Raw genomic sequence first — 20589 nt, 5'->3', positions numbered from 1 at the left:
GGATGATTGTTTTCTAAATCAGCATGTTCGGGAGGCAACTAGAGGGAGAAATACTCTTGATTTGATTATCAGTGGTGATTCTCCATGCATTGAGAATCTGCAGATACATTAACCACTAGGTGGCAGTGATCACGGTGTGCTGAAGTGGGATTTACTCAGAGGTAACTACCTCAGCGGTAAAGGGAAGGGTTTTGGCTTTCGTAAAGGCGACTACGATGGTCTGAGACAGTATTTAAATTCAATACAGTGGGACCAACTGATGATTACCAACAGCAAACTCAAAATGGGAAGCATTCAAAGAACTTATCTTGGAAGCTACTAGACTTTACATACCAACTAAGAAATATTGTTCAAGGTTCAGGCCTAAATGGATGTCAGATGAACTAATGAGACATATGGCAGAGAAGAAAAATGCATGGGATACATATAAATTAACATGTGACACAGAAGCCTATGATAGATATAAGTTGATCTGTAACCAAGTTACAAAGGAGGTTAGGCAGGCAAAGGCAGATTACAAGAAATCTTTGGAAAGGGATGCAAAGAAAAACAGCAAGGAGTTCTTTACTTATGTAAACTCTAGAAGGAAGGGGATGAATCAGATTAGTCCACTTGATATCGATGGTTCAACTGTTCATGATCCTGCTCAGGTAGCTAACAAACTAAATCAATATTTTGCATCTACATTCACACATGAGGAGTTATTCAGTGAGGGGAATGCCATAGATGAAGTAAACACTGGCAGTGAGCTAGATGATCTTGTAATAATTGAGAATAAAGTGGAGGAGAAATTGTTGAAGATAAATACAAGAAAGGCACCTGGGGTGGATGGGATCTATCCAGTTATATTAAAGGAGGCAGCAAAGGACGTAAGCAATCCGTTAGCCATAATTATCAGAGCTTCCTTGGACTCAGGGTTAGGTACCCAACAGACTGGAGATGTGCAAATGTAACCCCAATTCACAAAGGAGGAGGATCAAAGGCTGACACAAGTAATTATAGACCTGTGAGTTTAACTTCTGTTCCAGGAAAATTAATGGAAGCACTGGTTAAAGAAGCACTGCAGGAACATCTTGACAAGAATTCAGTTATAGCTCAGACACAGCATGGTTTTGTTAAGGGAAGATGTTGTTGTTGTTGTTTGGTTTTTAGGAGCATTAGTAACTAAGGCCATATTGCTCCGGGATATGCGGTGGTCATTCCCTGACCTTTCCGCATCCTTCATATTTGGTGGCGACGGGCTCGAACCCCGGTCTAATCAAGAAGCGTGTGCTATGCACTGCTGCTCCTTCCCACCTGGCTACGGAGGCGCCTGTTAAGGGAAGATCTTGCCTGACCAATTGGATTGGATACTATGATGTAGTCACAAAAGAATTGGATGCAGGGAATAACTTTGATATTATATATTTGGATCTTAGAAAGGCTTTTGATACTGTTGCACATGGAAGACTGCTGCACAAATTGGAGCAGTGTGGCATTGGTGGCAAATTGTTGCTATGGATAAAGGGATGGTTGAGTGGCAGAAGACAGAGAGTGGTAATTAATGGACACTGCTCATCGTGGACTAATGTTATTAGTGGAGTCCCTCAGGGTTCAGTGTTGGGTCCATTGTTGTTTTCTGTATTTATAAGTAATATTGATGATGGTATATCAAACTTAATGTCCAAGTTTGCAGACAATACAAAGGTTGGCAGGGTTGTTAAGGACTGCTGCTGGAACAGGATCTGGAAAGGTTGAGCAGATGGGCTGAGAGGTGGCAAATGAAGTTTAACATTGACAAATGTAAAGTACTACATATGGGAAACAGCAACCCCAGAGCAACGTATCAACTCTGTGGTACTACACTGACAGTGGTAGAGAATGAGAAGGGCCTAGGGTAATTGTGCAGGCAGATATGAAGTTCTCTGAGCAGTGCAGACGCTCTGCAAGAGTAGCTCATGGTGTCTTATCAATGATATACAGGAATTTTTCTAGCAGGGATAGGGAGGTGATTATTCCCTCGTATAAGGCAATGGTCAGGCCGCACCTTGAATACTGTATACAGGTCTGGAGGCCTCATTTCAAGAAGGATGTAGAGCTGCTGGATCGAGTACAGAGGAGGGCAACAAGGTTAGTAAACGGAACGAAGGGTTGCTCTTATGAAGAAAGGCTTAAGTTTTGCAAATTACAGTGTCTGGAGACTAGGCACCGGCGATGTGATCTGATAGAGGTGTACAAAGCCTTGAATGGTTTGAGCATGCTCAATGCTGATGGGATATTGCCTCTTGCTCAGAATAATCACCTGAGAGGGCATAAATTCAAATTGAGGAAAGACAGATGTAGGATAAATGAGCGGAAATTTGCCTTTAGCCAGCGGGTAGTTGGTTGGTCGAACAGACTTCCATCCCTTGCTGTGAAAGTTGATAGACTAAATAAATTTAAGGCTCAGCTGGACAGGTATTTCGAATGAATGGAGGGGTGAAATGGAAGGGGAAATTTTTTTTTTTTGGCTGATGCTGCATAAGCTTGCCTTCTTGCATCATATGCCTCTACTAATGCTAATGCTAATACCAAGTTCGTAGAGCCAAGTGAAAAGTTGTAAACTATAATAGAAAAAATAATTCTTCACAATAATAGGGCCACATCAGACAGCAAATAAAGTGCAAAGCTGCCAATAGGCATACTGCTATAAATATAGCTTATAAATATAAACTATGAAAAATATAAGAATGAAAGATTAGTATTTTTAGATTTTCTCAATTTTAAAAATCTGATCTTATGAATTTGTCAATTTATGTATTAAAATATTGAGATTTTATTATTAACTTAGATTTTATTTTAATTTTCAGTAATCTAAGGGTAATCATTATTTAAAGGGTAATCAATTTGTAATAGATACCATTGCATTGAAGTATTCCATAATACCAGCTATTGATGACGTACAATCAAGAAGAATATTGCCTAAAACACGATCTGGATAAAGCATCTAAAAGGGAAATCACATTCAGTTGTTAGAATAAGTGATATTGACACATTTTTAATTAATTAAATTTAAAATTCTCTACTAATATTCTCTTTACCAATATAAAAAAAAACATTACAGAAGATGGCAAAAAATTAAAATAAAGTTTTTGGAAAAACCAAGCACAACTTAACAAATTTCCTTCCTGATAAAAAAAAAAAAAAAAAAAAATATGCAGGTGTTGGAAATCATCTTAGATTTTTTTCATGTGCCAGTAATGCTAAAAATTTTCAGTGCAGCACATATTAACTAAATGCAGAAAAGCATTTAATTTATCTAATTATTTCAATGTCTGTTATTGAAATAAAATCCCATGCTCATTAACAAATTTGCTACATCAGGCAAACACAGCTCAGTAGTAGAGTTATGTACTTGAGTAACCTTTGTAATACATTTAACTAGAAGTTTTTCTTCCATATGGTGCTTATTTGGATGTTGTATATTTAATCACATAGTTACTAACCAGTCATCTGCTGTTTTATGAAAAGCCTGTAAGTTCAAAAACAGATGTCATAATTCCTAAGACTTAAAACAAAGAATAGACTTGTTGCTTTTGGCAATTTTATTCAATTTTAAAAGAAATTAATAATTTTAGGTTTGACACATGGATAATGATGTCTATTCTAATGTGGTTTAGTCATTCTAATATGATTAATGTGGTTAAGATGGGCTTAACCACATTAACAACAATGAAGGAAATACAGCACCATCGAGGTAGAAAATATATTACAGGAAAGCATTAATATTTAACTAATTAATAACTATATACAATGTCATTTTTGGTATTTTTGATAAAGGTTTTTTTTTTTTTTTTGGTAGTTGTTGGCGCATAGGCTTCTTTGGCCATAATGCACCTCCCAAGGTTTTTGCAGTACTTTGATCCAAGCCCGAGGTGGGAATCGAACCCGCGAACTTTGGGTTGCTAGGCAGGTACTTTACCCACCCGGCTAGCCCGGTCGACCTTGATAAAGTAATTACATAAGAATTTATTCTACAATATAAATTCTAATTTTTACATTCTCAATTAGGCAACTGTATTTCACTCAAATAGTTTGTGAATGTATTGGTTGATTTGCAGTTGTGGAGGAGGAAGGGAGGGAACAGTTAATTTGTCCATTACTGCCAAACATTACTGCCATTAATGTCCAAACTATCTTTAAATTTATTGAAATTACCCACTTCCACAACACTGGGTGCAGAGCTGGTGTGAAGCATGGGCGACCGGGGCAATCGCCCAGGGCCACGCACTTGCTGGCGCCCCGCACTCACACAATACACAACACAAAATGGTTAACGAAATAATTATTATAAATTATACAGTTTTGCACAAAATCAACAAGAAATGAAAAGTGTTCTTGTTTGATGTGGCGGTCTCTGATTGGTCGATGTGTCGGCTAAGTGATAACTGCTAATTGGTGCTTACTGACACATGACCAATGCCCTGATTAGTCTATACTTGTCAGCTCAGCTGATGGTATCTTTTGAAGAATATTTTGCATCTTAAGCGACTCCTGCAAAGTGGCTTAAGTTTTTGCGCTTGGTTTACTAAATACCGGTCTTTCGTTATTTATTCATAGTGCTTATTTAAATTTTCTCTTGTACTAGTGTGGCTCCTATTATGACAGTTGCCTTGTTCTACCTATATTCCATATATAGATTGTCATAATTTAGTAAGTTAAAGTGTTATGTTTAATAAATTATTTAATCTGCGAACAACTATACCACAAGTGTGACGATCGAAAATTTATTTGCATGAGATTTAATAATATTATTGCATATGCTATATGAAGAAAAGTTTTTTGCATTTACAGTAAAATGGACAAGTGAGATAGAGACCAGAATCGTAAATATCCTAGTGGATCTGAAAAAGGAAAAAATTGGCAAAGAAACAAGAAGCATCTAAATTGCAAAATGCAATATTGAAATTTGTTACTGAATCAAATTTGGAAACATCAAGCAAAGACGAAAAGCTCAGTGTCAAGACTATACCAATGATGCCAATGATAGCAGTTACACTAGTGAAGAAGAAAGAGAAGATCAAGAAATAAAAGAACACAAGAGACAAAAATAAATAGGAGGTCAAGAAATAAAAGAACACAAGAGACAAAAATAAATAGGAGGTCAAGAAATAAAAGAACACAAGAGAAAAAAATAAATAGGAGGTCAAGAAATAAAAGAACACACGACAGAAAAAGAAATAGGTCAAGAAATAAAAGTACAAGAGAAGAAGAAATAGGAGGTCAAGAAATAAAAGAACACATGAGAAAAGAAGAAATAGGAGGTCAAGAAATAAAAGAACACACGAAAGAAGAAGAAATAGGAAATCAAGAAATAAAAGAACACACGAAAGAAGAAGAAATAGGAGATCAAGAAATAAAAGAACACAATGAAGCAAAAGGCAAAAATGAAGCTTCTGAAGCCCATTCCGGTGTTGGTGTCGATGAAAATTTCGCTATTGAAGATCCGGCAACTTGGCCAAAATATATAATATCCAACCAAATGAGAACATTTGGTACATTAAAAAAGGACCAGTTCAAATAAAACCTGATAATTTTCCACAAAATAGCAATGGAAGATGCTTTTCCAAGTACTATTATACAAAGAAGTTACCAAATGGTGAAATTCAACGACAGTGATTATAAAAATCATCAAGTTTGGACGGCATATGGTGTTGTGCCTGTAAACTCTTTTCCTATTTAGAAATCGCTTTTTGTAGCAAAGGATTTAATGATTGGTCTCACCGAAATTCAAGACTTCCAGAACATGAACGGTCACCAGTTCATCGCAAATGTATGAATAGTTTAATCAAAAGGGAACTAAATTTAATTAAGAGAACATCACTAGATGCGAGAAGTGAAGAACTTATAAAAGAAAAGCTGGAAGAATTACGTCAAGTATTTTCAAGGATTATTGGAGGAATTATCTACTTGGCAAAGCACAATTTAGCATAAAGAGGAACAAGCTTCACCTTGTGCAGGAGAAGTTTTTACTGCTCTTGAAAATAGAGAAGTTTTTTTCTGTCTTATTACCTTAAATTGGCATATTAACTTATTTTCTAGACCAGGGTATATCTGCCAGGGGCAAAGGTTGATGACGTTGTAGAGCAGATATCATCTTTTAAGGGCACAAAAGGTGATATGGTTGTGCACATTGGCACTAATGATATTAAGAGTAGGAGACGGGCAGAGTTACATAACAAGTACAGGTCACTGTTGAAAAAAAAAGCCGTGAATTAGGTTGATTTTGAAAGCGTCTGCAATTCTGACAAGACACGATAGGAGGAAGAGAGTATATGATGAGAGCCTTGTCGATCAATTCGGCCCTGGAAAGACTGCACAAGGCTCAAGGGGTAGAATTTTTTTCAGCCTCATCTGTGCTTGTTAACAGGAGAGACTGCTTCTACAGGGATGGGATACACTTAAATAGAAAGGGTGCAAGAATATTTGCTGATGCTATCAAGGCAGCGTTAGGTGGGTTGAAAAACTGCTAGCTTTGGGGGAAACAAGGACTAATAGATTAACAGTAGTCACTGGCAGAGATGAAAGTGATTCTTGCACTGCTTCTATTGGAATGAGCAGCAGCCTGGAAAACAAGATGCAGGGTTTTTCAGAGACTGCTGGGAGTCATTGCGGTACAAGTAAACACATCGGTTGTGTAAGGGTAGCTAAGGATAGGAACAGGTGCATATATACTTGCATGTACATCAATGCTAGGAGTTTGGTAAATAAATTTGATGAATTTGAGGTATTGCTCAAAACATCAAAGGTAGATATTGTTGGAATATCAGAGATATGGTGTCACACAGATATAAGGAATGCAGAACTGAAATTTGGGGAGTACAATGTGTACAGAAAGGGTAGACAGGACAGAAAGGGAGGAGGGGTTATGCTATTAATTAAGAAACACATAAAGTCCAAGGAAGTGAAGCCAGTCGACATCGATGGACAGGGCAGCGTCGAGTCAGTTTGGTGTGACATAAGCATAGGGAAATCAAAATTGAGAGTAGGAGTGTGCTATAGGCCTAATGACTCTGATGAGAATAATAAGAAACTGTACAGGGAAATAGAATGGGCCAGTAAATCAGAGAGTCTTATAATGGGGGATTTTAATTTCCCAGATATTGACTGGAATTTGTGGATTGGTCCATCATACACTAACAAGGCTTTTGTGGATTTATTCAATGATTGTTTTCTACAGCAGCATGTTCTGGAGGCAACTAGAGGGAGTAATACTCTTGATCTGATTATCAGTAATGATTCTTCATGCATTAAGAATCTGCAGATAAAGGAACCACTAGGTGGCAGTGATCACACTTCAGCACACTGTGATCACTAGGTGGCAGTGATCACAGTATGCTGAAGTGGAATTTACTCAAAGAGGTAACTATCATCAGGGGTAAGGAGAAGGGTTTTTGTTTTTGCAAAGGCGACTACGGTGGTCTGAGACAGTATTTAAATTCTATACGGTGGGAACAACTGATGATGTTACCAACAGCAAATTCAAAATGGGAAGCATTCAAAGAATTTATCTTGGAAGCTACTAGGATTTACATACCAACTAATACTGTTCAAGAAATACTGTTCAAGGTTTAGGTCTAAACGGATGTCAGATGAACTAATGAGACATATGGCAGAGAAGAAAAATGCATGGGATACATATAAATTAATGGGTGACATGGAAGCCTATGATAGATATAAGCTGGTCTGTAACCAAGTCACAAAAGAGATTAGGCAGGCAAATGCAGATTATGAGAAATCCTTGGCAAAGGATGCAAAGAAAAACAGAAAAGACTTCTTTATCTATGTAAACTCTAGAAGGAAAGGAATGAATCAGATTGGTCCCTGGATATTGATGGTTCGACTGTTCGTGATCCTGCTCAGGTGGCTAACAAACTAAATGAGTATTCTGCATCTACATTCACACATGAGGAGTTATTCAGGGAGGGGAATGCCAGAGGTAAACTCTGGCAGTGAGCTAGATGATTTTGTAATAACTGAGAGGAAAGTGGAGGAGAAATTGTTGAAGATAAACATAAAAAAGGCACCTGGGGTGTATGGGATCTATCCATTTAAATTAAAGGAGGCAGCAAAGGAAGTAAGCAAACCCTTATCCATAATTATGAGAGCTTCTCTGGACTTAGGGAAGGTACCCATGGACTGGAGATGTGCAAATGTGACCCCAATTCACAAAGGAGGATCAAAGGGCGACACAAGTAATTATAGACCTGTTAGTTTAACTTCTCTTCCAGGAAAATGAATGTTAAAGAAGCACTGCAGGATCATCTAGACAAGACTTCCGTTATAGCTCGGACACAGCATGGTTTTGTTAAGGGAAAGTATTGCCTGACCAATTTGATTGGATACTATGATGTGGTCACAAAGGAACTGGATGCAGGGAATAACTTTGATATTATATATTTGGATCTTAGAAAGGCTTTTGATACTGCTGCACATGGAAGACTGCTGAACAAATTGGAGCAGTGTGGCATTGGAGGCAAATTGCTGCTATGGATAAAGGGAGGGTTGAGTGGGAGAAGACAGAGTGGTAATCAATGGACACTGCTCATCGTGGACTAATGTTATTAGTAGAGTCCCTCAGGGTTCGGTGTTGGGTCCATTGTTGTTTTCTGTATTTATAAATGATATTGATGATGGCATATCAAGCTTAATGTCCAAGTTTGCAGATGATACAAAGGATGGCAGGGTTGTTAAGGACACTACTGACAGTACACTGCTGCAACAGTATCTAGAAAAGTTGAGCAGATGGGCTGAGAGGTGGCAAATGAAGTTTAACATTGACAAATGTAAAGTACTACGTATGCGAAACAGTAACCCCACAGTAACGTATCAACTCTGTGGTACTACACTGACAGTGGTAGAGAACGAAAAGGATGAAGTTTTCTGAGCAGTGCAGACGGTCTGCAAGAGTAGCTCATGGTGTCTTGTCAATGATATATAGGAATTTTACTAGCAGGGATAAAGAGGTGATTATCCTCTTGTATAAGGCAATGGTGAGGCCACACCTCGAGTACTGTATACAGGTCTGGAGGCTTCATTTTAAGAAGGATGCAGAGCTGTTGAAACGAATACAGATTTGTTTGGTTTTTTTTTTAAGGAGCATTAGCAACTAAGACCATATTGCTCCGGGTCATGCGGTGGTCATTCTCTGACCTTTCCACATCCTCCGTATTTGGTGGTGACAGGCTCGAACCCCGGTTTAATCAAGGAGCGTGTGCTACGCACTGCTGCTCCTTCCCACCTGGCTATGGAGGCGCCACGAATACAGAAAAAAGGCAAGAAGATTAGTGAACAGAACAAAGGGTTGCTCTTATGAAGAAAGGCTTAAGTTTTGCAAATTACAGTGTCTGGAGACTAGGCACCTGCAACGTGATCTGATTGAGGTGTATAAAGCCTTGAATGCTTTGAGCATGCTCAATGCTGATGGGATTCTTTCTCTTGCTCAGAATAATCACCTGAGAGGGCATAAATTCAAATTGAGGAAAGACGGTTGTGGGATAGATGTATGGAAGTTTGCCTTTAGCCAGCGGGTGGTTGATTGCTGGAATAAACTTCCATCTGTCGCTGTAGAAGTTGATAGCTTAAATAGATTCAAGGCAGAACTTGACAAACATTTGGAGTGAGGGGATGAGTGAAATAAGGGTTGGTTTTTTTTGGCTGATTCTATATAAGCTTGCTTTCTTGCATCATGTGCCCTTGCTAATGCTAATCTCACAAAAACGATTCTTCTGCTCCTATGCTTATCTTTGGTGACACTCTGATTTCTAGGCAAGATGATATATCTCTTTTGGGGATTACCCTGACTTCTAATTGCTTTTGGCACAAGTACATTGCAAATATTGCTTTCTGTGCATCTAAAAAACTTGTTGCGTTGCTTTTCTTCCAAACAGCTGTTCACTCTCTACAAATTGCAAATCCACCCTACCATGGAATATTGCTTGCACATCTGGGGCAGTGCCTCCAAAACCTCTCTCATGCTTCTAGATTCCATTCAGAACGGGTAGTTAGCTTAATTAATGACTCATCTCTAACAGAGTCTCTCCACTGTCTGTCTCATTTACGTAATGTTTCCACTGCATGCATTTTCTACAGATACTTCCATGGGCACTGTTCTTCTGAATTGGCTTCTATAATTCCCACTCTCTTTCAAAACAGTCCGAACACGTGCCGCCAGTAGCCAACATCCATTTACTCTCTAACTTCAAACTCACAGAACCAACTTTTCATCTTCCTCATTTATTGATTCAACTGCCATTTTCTGGAACAACCTTCCTTCAGACGTATTTCCTGAAAATTACAGTCTACAGAAGTTCAAGTGCAATGTCAACAAATATCTTCTTTCGTCTTCTCAACCTCCAACCCAAGCATGGTACTAAGTACTATAGGTTCTAATACCTCTCGTGTTTGGGGTTTTCAAAAAAAAAAAAAAAAAATCAGTTCTAATATCTCCTCTGTCATCCACGCATGTTTCCTTTTCTGTCTCCCTTTTTTCAAAAGGGTTTTCTCTGCTATCTTAATGGCAGTCTTCATGTTATGCCACATCATTTCAGGACTTTCTTCATTTACTTCTTTGGTTCTATACTGACTTCAAATTTCTACCTATGTTTCTATGATTTTTGTAAATGTCTGTGCTATCTCGTCCTTGTTCAGCTTTCTTCTGTCTATCTGAAGGCTTCTTTTTTTCTGTCGTTTTGGGAGCTTTTAATCTTGTTCTCAGCACTGTTACCACTGGATTATGGTCTGATGTAATATCTGTTCCTGGTTATGTCTTTGCTGTTAACACACTATTGCAGAATCTTTTGTTGATCATTATATAATCAATTTGTTTTCATATAATTTTGTTCTCTGTGTCTTGTGGTGATTTCCAAGTATATCGACATCTTGGTGGCTGTTTAAACCACATATTGACAACTATGAAGTCCTCCTCCTGGCAGAACTGAATAACTCAGTCTCCTCTATCATTTCTAATTCCCAGTCCAAATTTTCCAACCATGTCCATTACTGCCTCTTGTCCTACCTTTGCATTAAAATCACCCATGACTATTTATTTCTCGTTTCTTAGGTAGCTTCATCAAACACTGGATTTGTTCATAGAGTCTGTTCACTTCTTCATCTGTCTTATCAACTGTTGGGGCATAAACTTGAATCAGGTTAATATTTATTGGATTGCCCCTCAGTTGGAGTAACATTATTCTATCAGATTTTGGGATGAAGTTGTTAACATACTTTATCCTGTCTTTTGCAACAAGGATCCCAACACCATTTACCCCACTGGAGCTTCCCAAATCGTATAATCTGTGTCCATTATAAGTGTCACACATTCCGTTTTCCTTCCACCTCACTTCACTTAGGCCTAAAATTTTAAGGCTAAGCCTATGCATTTCTTTAATTGTGTTCTCTAACCTCCCTGATTTCAACGAACTTCTCACATTCCAGGTAACTAGTCTCAATTTAGTTTTTGTGTTACAAAACCCGGGGATTCTTAGAACCCTCTGACCAGTCAAGGTCTGCTGAAGATTGAGGGCCAAATTTCTTTCTGATATTTTCATGATGCTGATGTTCTTGGAAAAAAAAAAAAATAATGTGATAGTTTTCCATTGCCTTTCACATCCCAGAATCATAGCCAGATTTGATGGACTCCATCTCTGCCTGCGATTATCTGAAATTCAGCTATTCCAGCACTTCTTGCTTCCACCTGAATATCTACAAACTGAACTGCTTCCCTCAGTTTGAGAATTAAGCTTATTTTATGGCAGCTTCACAATGCCATCCTTGGATTCTTATAGCATTTCTTGAGGTTGCCCTTTCCACAGGCTTCCCGCTATATCCTGTTAGCACTGCCACTCCTTGTCCACGACTGTTTATTTGCCAGGATTTACCAGCTTATTTTGCAGCTAACTTCTATTTCTAGAGGCCATTCCACCATCCACAACCTGGGGGACATGCTTGGTAGTTATGAGCTGAGCCCCAAATTCATATACATAAGCAAATAAGTGGAAATATATGCATATGCACATATATTTCTGCTTATTTGCTTATATAATTTCTTACATATTTCTGCTTTGCTTATATATATACACGCACATTGTATTTATAAGAGGTTGAAGAGGAATAATACAATATATTTAAATGGTTTATGGACCAGAGACACTGCAATTTTTAGCAGAATGAACCCAATGACCATAATGGATATATAAACTGGTAGAATGTGTGGAAGGGAATGGGTAATGAGCTAACATAACGGGAATTGGAACTACGGAAAACATGGAAGGTACAAGAAAAATAAAAGAAGTACTTAATGCTGAAAATCCTATGATTTCAATTTCTTTGTCAAGGGCCAACCGTCAAAACCACAGGAAAGACAGCAAGAAGTAAGGCCTCTGTTTCTGACGTGAAATATATGTAGCATGTGATAGAAATGGTGAAGACATTTTGAATTTAGCGGTAGTGGAAGTAAGACCAAAAAGTAGCGGTAAGCAAGAGTAAAGTGTAGCCATGAAATATACTCTTGCTTACCTCGACTATTTGGTAAGTCGATTCGTCAACAGATTCAGCTCTCCCTTGCTCCTCAATTCTTTGCGCGTTCAACTGGGCTAGGTCTTCTGTTGTTAAATCTTCACCTCATTCAACCACAAGTTCATCTACATCTTTGTCCTCCAGGCCCAGCTGCAACCCCTGGGCTAAGTTTACAATTTCTCTGGTAACAGAAGACACCAATCAATCTTTGTTAAAGACTTCATTGTTAAGCTCAGAATGTTTTGGAAGTTTTTTCCAAATTCCACTCATACAAGTTTTTGTCGCATCATTCCAGGTTCTTGAAATGTTGTGTATTCCATCAAGGATGTTAAATATCTTCCAAAATGGCCATAGATCCATCTTCTCTTGCTCTGTTGCATAAACAGCTGCACAGAAAATGTTGTTCACATGAAATAAACTTTGAATGCCCTGATAACTCCATGATCCATTTGGTAATTTAGCCCATAATTTTTCTTAATTTATCATAACCTCTAGGATTTTAACATTTTTTCCCCCTTCATAAATCTACTACACTTCTTTTTCTACTTTCCTCACCCTGCTAGTTGCTGGCACTTTGTATAACTATCACATCCATTTATGCATATTTAATGGATGAAGACAGGCAAATTACAAAAGGCAAAATCTTGGATGAAGACAGGCGAATTACACTTTGTAAATTAGCTGTTAGAATGTCCAATTCAATATATTAATACAACCTTTTAATACAATTTATATTTACTCTTGCATCCTTTAACACTTTTAGATGCATCTGTCATACCTATTTATTAATTTTGCATTCAGTTAAACCAATTCAACAACTGTATATACCTTTTCCATGTGTAACTCTTTAAACATTACCTTTATAGAGTTACATTGAATACCCATTTATATATATCTGCTTATTTGCATATATAATTCCAAAAATTTTTCTATTAAAAAGAAAGTTGGATACCTATCAAGTGACCTGCCACCAATTTTGCTACATTTTGGTGCCACCATCATGGGTCAAAGACGTCAGGCTTCCATATTTGTAATTATCCATTTCCCTCCTACAGTTAATTCAAAATTTATTCAAACTGCAAAGTTTACTCACCGAAAATCTTATTAAAATGTTGGCTCCAGCTCCTACTCCTAATGTTACAACATACTTGATGCTAAATAGGCAATAAAATATGATTATAATGTAACAGAAAAAACATGTTCAATATATACATGAATCACAGTCTGATATTTTAAAATCATTTACATGTTAAATTAATATTATTTTGGTAGCATGAATTTTTAAAAAAGAAAAAACAATAATATTACATTTCATTTGCATAGCAATTTAGTACAAATGGCTGAATACCTGAACTTTGGTCACTGTTTTTATTATTAATTTTTTTTATATTTTATTTTACTTATTCCCATAATTTCAAAAACAGAAAATAAAATTCTTTTACAAGTTATGGCCTTAAAAACACTATTTTTAAAACCATAATTTGTAAAAGAATTTTTGCTTTTCTCCCCTAATACTGACACTAAATCAAAAGATGTCTATAGTAATTAACTTAAAAAGTTAATATCCATTGATTCACATGATTTGAAAGGTTGTAAAAACTCAAATAGACTATTATGCTTAACCACTTGGGCTGTTATGCTTGCAGAAAGGTTTTACCAACAGTATCAGTAACAAGGTCAGAATAATAGTATAAATTTTAATTTTGTTTTCATTTTAAATGCAAGTTTAGTTTTTAGTATTTGTGCTTATTCCTGGAGATGTGCAAATGTGACCCCAGTATCGGTAAGTGCATCCAATCCACATGTTACAAGTTTTGCAGATGCGGTGAACGAGAAATTTTTTAGCCATATTTAGCTGCTTTATTGACCAATTATTATATTAAATTATTTTCTATGAGTAGCTTATAGACCTAGTCAAGATCCTTGGTTTATTCTGAATTGAGACAGCGAGATTTTGGAAGTTAATTAATACTTAAGTGTCCGTAGATTTACCATTCATAACTTTCCGCCACTGTTATACGATACAACGTTATATCCCGAACTAGATAGCGTTAGCTTAGTATAGCATAGTATAGAATATTATATAATATTGTCAATTAATCGGTAAAATCTATTAATCTTGTTAAACTTCATTGTCAATTAAATTGTTAACTAAATACACATAACGACTTAGATTTTACAAACGTAACATAATTAATACATAACTTGATATGGAAGTTATATAAACGGAACTCATAGATAATAATCGATACTGAAAAATATATATAGATATATAGTGTTATAACTGTGGGATACAAGTTTAGGGTTATAATTTTGTACTGAAATTGAAATTTTATTGAAATTAAATCGAAATCATGACTTGGACCAGAGCAGCAAAGCAAAAGGCTCAAGCTAATGGGAGTGCTGTGGCTCGGGGGAGAACTGAGGGGAGCAGTTGCCCTCTGAATCACAGTCTTTTAAAATACACTGCTTTCTTGATGTTTGTGGAGCAATCAGGTACGGGACATGATATTGCCATGGAGGATGTCTTTGTGTGTGCGTGCGTGCGATGTAAGGAGTGTAAGAAAATCAGGCAACATCTCAGCGTTGTTATGGGCCTATATGAGAGCTTGAAGGACAGGGTGGATGCCCTCGAAGGATGAAAATTGAGGAGCCCATCAAGCTCTCAGCTGCCCACATCAATGGCAGAGCTTGCACTTGATCATCATGCAATACAGCGGCAACGCCCAAGGCAGAATGCACTGGTCCCACAGGATCTAGTAGTTGTTGGTGACTCTACTGTCAGAGAAACGGTGAACATGGTAAAAAGGATAGTTGGAACAGGACCAGGGTATGTCTGCCATGGGCAAAGGTTGATGACGTTGTAGAGTGGATATCATCTTTTAAGGGCACAAAAGGTGATATTGTTGTACCCATTGGTACTAAAGATATTAAGAGTAGGAGACCGGCAGAATTACTTAACAAGTACAGGTCACTGTTGAAAAAAGCTGTGAATTAGGGTTGAATTTGAAAGTGTCTGCAATTCTGCCCAGACACGATAGGAGGAGTATATGATGAGAGCCTTGTCAATTAATTCGGCCCTGGAAAGATTGTGCAAGGCTCAAGGGGTAGAATTTTTTTCAGCCTGGTCTGTACTTGTTAACAGGAGAGACTGCTTCTACAGGGATGGGATACACTTAAATAGGAAGAGTGCAAGAATATTTTCCGATGCTATCGAGGCAGTGTTAGGTGGATCGGAAAACTGCCAGCTTGGGGGGATACAAAGATTAATAGATTAACAGTAGCCACTGGCAGAGGTGAAAGTGATTCTTGCACTCCTTCTATTGGAATGAGCAGCAGCCTGGAAAACAAGATGCAGGGTATTTCAGAGACTGCTGGGAGTCATTGGGACAGAAGTAAACACATGGGTTGTGTTAGGGTAGCTAAGAACAGGAACAGGTGCATGTATACTTGTGTGTACACCAATGCTAGGAGTTTGGTAAATAAAATTTGATGAATTTGAGGTATTGCTCAAAACATCAAAGGCAGATATTGTTGGGATATCAGAGATGCGGTGTCACACAGATATAAGGAATGCAGAACTGGAATTTGGAGAGTACAATGTGTACAGAAAGGATAGGAAGGGAGGAGGGGTTATGCTATTAGTTAAGAAACACAAAATCCAAGGAAGTGAAGCCAGTCGACATTGATGGACAGTGCAATGTTGAGTTAGTTTGGTGTGACATAAGCATTGGGAGATCAAAATTGAGAGTAGGAGTGTGCTATAGGCCTTTGATGAGTACAATAAGAAACTGTACAGGGAAATAGAGTGGGCCAGTAAATCAGAGAGTCTTATAATGGGGGATTTTAATTTCCCCGTAGATATTGACTGGAATTTGTGGGTTGGTCACTCACACACTAGCAAGGCTTTTATGGATTTATTGGATGATTTTTTTCTACATCGGCATGTTCGGGAGACAACTAGAGGGAGTAATACACTTGATCTGATTATCAGTAGTGATTCTTCATGCATTAAGAATCTGCGGATAAAGGAACCACTAGGTGGCAGTGATCGCAGTTTGCTGATGTGGGATTTACTCAAAGAGGTAACTACCGTCAGGGGGAAAGGGAAGGGTTTTTGCTTTCGTAAAGGTGACTACGATGGTCTGAAACAGTATTTAAATTCTATACAGTGGGACCAACTGATGATGTTACCAACAGCAAATTCAAAATGGGAGGCATTCGAAGAATTAATCTTGGAAGCTACTAGGCTTTACATACCAACTAAGAAATATTGTTCAAGGTTTAGGCCTAAATGGAGTGAGCTCTGTCAGTGAGCTGGATGATTTTGTAATAACTGAGAGGAAAGTGGAGGAGAAATCGTTGAGAATAAACATAAAAAAGGCACCCGTGGTGGATGGGATCTATCCAATTATATTGAAGGAGGCAGCAAAGGAAGTAAGCAAACCCTTAGCCATAATTATGAGAGCTTCTTTGGACTCAGGGGAGGTACCCATAGACTGGAGATGTGCAAATGTGACCCCAATTCACAAAGGAGAATCAAAGGCTGACACAAGTAATTGTAGACCTCTGAGTTTAACTTCTGTTCCAGGAAAATTAATGGAGGCACTGGTTAAAGAAGCACTGCAGGATCATCTAGACAAGACTTCAGTTATAGCTTGGACACACAGCATGGTTTTGTTAACGGAAAGTCTTGCCTGACCAACTTGATTGGATACTATGATGCAGTCACAAAAGAACTGGATGCAGAGAATAACTTTGATATTATATATTTGGATCTTAGAAAGGCTTTTGATACTGTTGCACATGGAAGACTGCTGCACAAATTGGAGCATTGGAGGCAAATTGCTGCTATGGATAAAGGGATGGTTCAGGGGGAGAAGACAGAGAGTGGTAATCAATGGACACTGCTCATCGTGGACTAATGTTATTAGTGGAGTCCCTCAGGGTTCAGTGTTGTGTCCATTGTTGTTTTCTGTATTGATAAATGATATTGATGATGGTATATCAAGCTTAATGTCCAAGTTTGCAGACGATACGAAGGTTGGCAGGATTGTTAAGGACACTACTGACACTATGCTACTGCAACAGGATCTGGAAAGGTTGAGCAGATGGGCTGAGAGGTTGCAAATGAAGTTTAACATTGAGAAATGTAAAGTACTATATATGGGAAACAGTAAACCCAGAGCAACGTATCAACTCTCTGGTACTACACTGACAGTGGTAGAGAATGAAAGGGACCTGGGGGTGGTTGTGCAGGCAGATATGAAGTTTTCTGGACAGTGCAGACGGGCTGCAAGAGTAGCTCATGGCGTATTGTCGATGATATACAGGAATGTTTCTAGCAGGGATAAGGAGGTGATTATTCCCTTGTATAAGACAATGGTCAGGCCACATTTTGAGTATTGTATACAGGTCTGGAGGCCTCATTTCAAGAAGGATGTAGAGCTGTTGGAATGAGTACAGAGAAGGGCAACAGGATTAGTGAATGGAACAAAGGGTTGCTCATACGAAGAAAGGTTTAAGTTTTGAAAATTAGTGTCTGGAGACTAGGCACTGGCGACGTGATCTGATAGAGGTGTATAAAGCCTTGAATAGTTAAGAGCATGCTCAATGCTGATGGAATTCTTCCTCTTGCTCAGAATAATCACCTGAGAGGGCATAAATTCAAATTGAGGAAAGACAAATTAGGACTGATGTGCGGAAATTTGCCTTTAGCCAGCAGGTAGTTGGTTGGTGGAACAGACTTCCATCCCTTGTTGTGGAAGTTGATAGCCTAAATAAATTTAAGGCTCAGCTGGACAGGTATTTCGAATGAACAGAGGGGTGAAATGGGAGTGGGTTTTTTTTTTTTTTTTTTTCCTTTTTTTTGGCTGATGCTGCATAAGCTTGCTTTCTTGCATCATATGCCTCTACTAATACTAATACCTGAACTTCGTTCACTGTTTTTATTATTATTATTTTTTTTTATATTTTATTTTACTTATTCCCATAATTTCAAAATCAGAAAATAAAATTCTTTTACAAGTTATGGTCTTAAAAAAACTATTTTTAAAACCATAATTTGGAAAAGAATTTTCGCTTTTCCCTCCCTAATATTGACACTAAATCAAAAGATATAAATGCCTATAATAATTAACTTAAAAAGTTAATATCCATTAATTCATATGATTTGAAAGGTTGTAAAAACTTAAATAGGCTATTATGCTTAACCATTTTGGCTGTTATGCTTGCAGAAAGGTTTTACCAACAGTATCAGTAACAAGGTCAGAATAACAGTATAAATTTTAATTTTATTTTCATTTTAACTGCAAGTTTAGTTTTTTGTATTTGTGTCAAATACTAGGTTGTATTTATTAAATGCCTTGATTATTATGCACTTCACATTATATATCGTTTCAAAACTGCAACATTAAGTATGGGTAAATATACATTTCTGGTCTAATGCAAATGGTACATTGGTATTGCATTTATTGGCTATCTATAAAAGTTAATTATCATGAGAAGCGGTACTGTCTGCCGTATAAAAGAGCATAATGTTCCAGACATGTTGGAGTGATGTTGGGAAAAATGGGGTATAGGTAAAAATCTGTCCTAGTTTAACATAAATATACATAGGCTTTTTTTTCCCTTACTCCAGATAGTATAAAAATTGCTATTTATAATTGTATTGCTAAATTAAACAACTAAATCATAAAATGAATAATAATAATAGGAAAACTGGATAAGGAGAACAAAAATGTATATGCATTATATGAAGGGTGATCATTTAATTTGCGGACTGGTGCAAGATTTTCTGTTTACCCAAGAAACTTTCCATAACTACCACTAGAGGCACTCTCACTAATCACAACTGAGCAGACTGTTTGTGCATGCCAGTACTTGTCGATCTAATGCTGCATGAAGTGAGTTTTTTAGCCGCATGTCACTGATGATCGTTTTGAAGCAAGTATCATGTCGGACATACAGATTGAATAGCGATATGTGATTCATTATTGTGTCAGATGGGGCTTAAATGCATAAGAAACAGTTAAAGAGATAAATGAAGCATAATGAGTGTCTTGGTAGGACAGCCATATTTAAATGGCACAAGCAATTCAGTGAAGGCCATGAGTCTGTTGCAGATGACCCAAGACGTAGTCAGCCTTCCTCCTCAACAACTCCTGAGCAAATCACTAAAGTCCAGGAAATCTTGGATGAAGACAGGCAAATTACACTTCGTGAATTAGCTGTTTGAATGTCCATTTCATACAGTAGTGCTCAAAATACTGTGAAAGATCACCTGAAAATATTGCACATTTGTGCACACTGGATTCCACACAACTTGATTCCAGAACAAAAATGGCAAAGAGTGGACTTGTGCAAAGAAATGATTGATCATTTTGAAACACAGGGTCAAAACCTCTTAAACTGATTAGTCACTTTTGACGAAACTTGGATTTTTGACTATGATCCAGAGAAAATAATGGTCGAGTGAGTGGAAGCATTCTGTGAGTAACCAAGACCTAAGAAATTTCAAGCTTCTCGTTTGGCTGACAAACAAATGGTTGCATTTTTTGACATAAAAAGCATTCTTGTTGCACATTTTGTGCCTCGATGAACCACTATGAAAAAGGAAGTCAGATTTCGCTGCTCCAGTGTGAAGTGGTTTCTCCATCAAGACAATGCCAGGTCCCATGCAACTAATATTGTGCAGGCAGTGATCACTGCCATAGGTGATAAAGTTCTGCCACATTCCCCTTATTCACCAGACTTAGTCCAATGTGATTTCTTCCTGTTTCCACTTCTAAAGAAAGCTCTAAAAGGCAAGCGTTTCACATTTGACAATGATGCTTGCAGAAGCACTTTGCAAGAAGCATTTAATGCATGGGAACAATGGTGGTGAGTGTTGTGTCTAAAAGTTCGAGGAAGAGTATTTGGAGAAGGTAGCCGACCGGGCTAGCCGGGTGGGTAAAGTGCCTGCCTGGCAACCCAAAGGTCGCGGGTTCGATTCCCACCTCGGGCTTGGATCAAAGTACTGCAAAAACCTTGGGATGTGCATTATGGCCATAGAAG

The 20589-nt window shown here is 37.7% G+C and overlaps 1 protein-coding gene across 3 annotated transcripts in view; it reads right to left on the bottom strand.

Moving 5' to 3' along the window:
* Positions 1-20589, bottom strand: part of LOC150080956 (uncharacterized protein ZK1073.1-like) — a 404766-nt gene that overhangs the window by 233217 nt on the left and 150960 nt on the right. For 2 of the 3 annotated variants that reach the window (XM_090381331.1, XM_090381333.1), the window contains 2 exons: positions 13628-13688; positions 2879-2965 (listed from right to left, as the gene is read on the bottom strand). In XM_090381331.1, the coding sequence (XP_090237457.1) occupies positions 2879-2965; positions 13628-13688 (148 nt within the window). The remainder of the gene's footprint in view (positions 1-2878; positions 2966-13627; positions 13689-20589) is intronic. The other variant, XM_090381332.1, reaches the window with a different exon arrangement.

Source organism: Mastigoproctus giganteus, chromosome 9 (assembly GCF_048544385.1).
Source record: "Mastigoproctus giganteus isolate SK-2022 chromosome 9, ASM4854438v1, whole genome shotgun sequence".
NCBI classification, from domain to species: domain Eukaryota; kingdom Metazoa; phylum Arthropoda; class Arachnida; order Uropygi; family Thelyphonidae; genus Mastigoproctus; species Mastigoproctus giganteus.
This window is presented reverse-complemented; position numbering and strand designations above follow the sequence as displayed.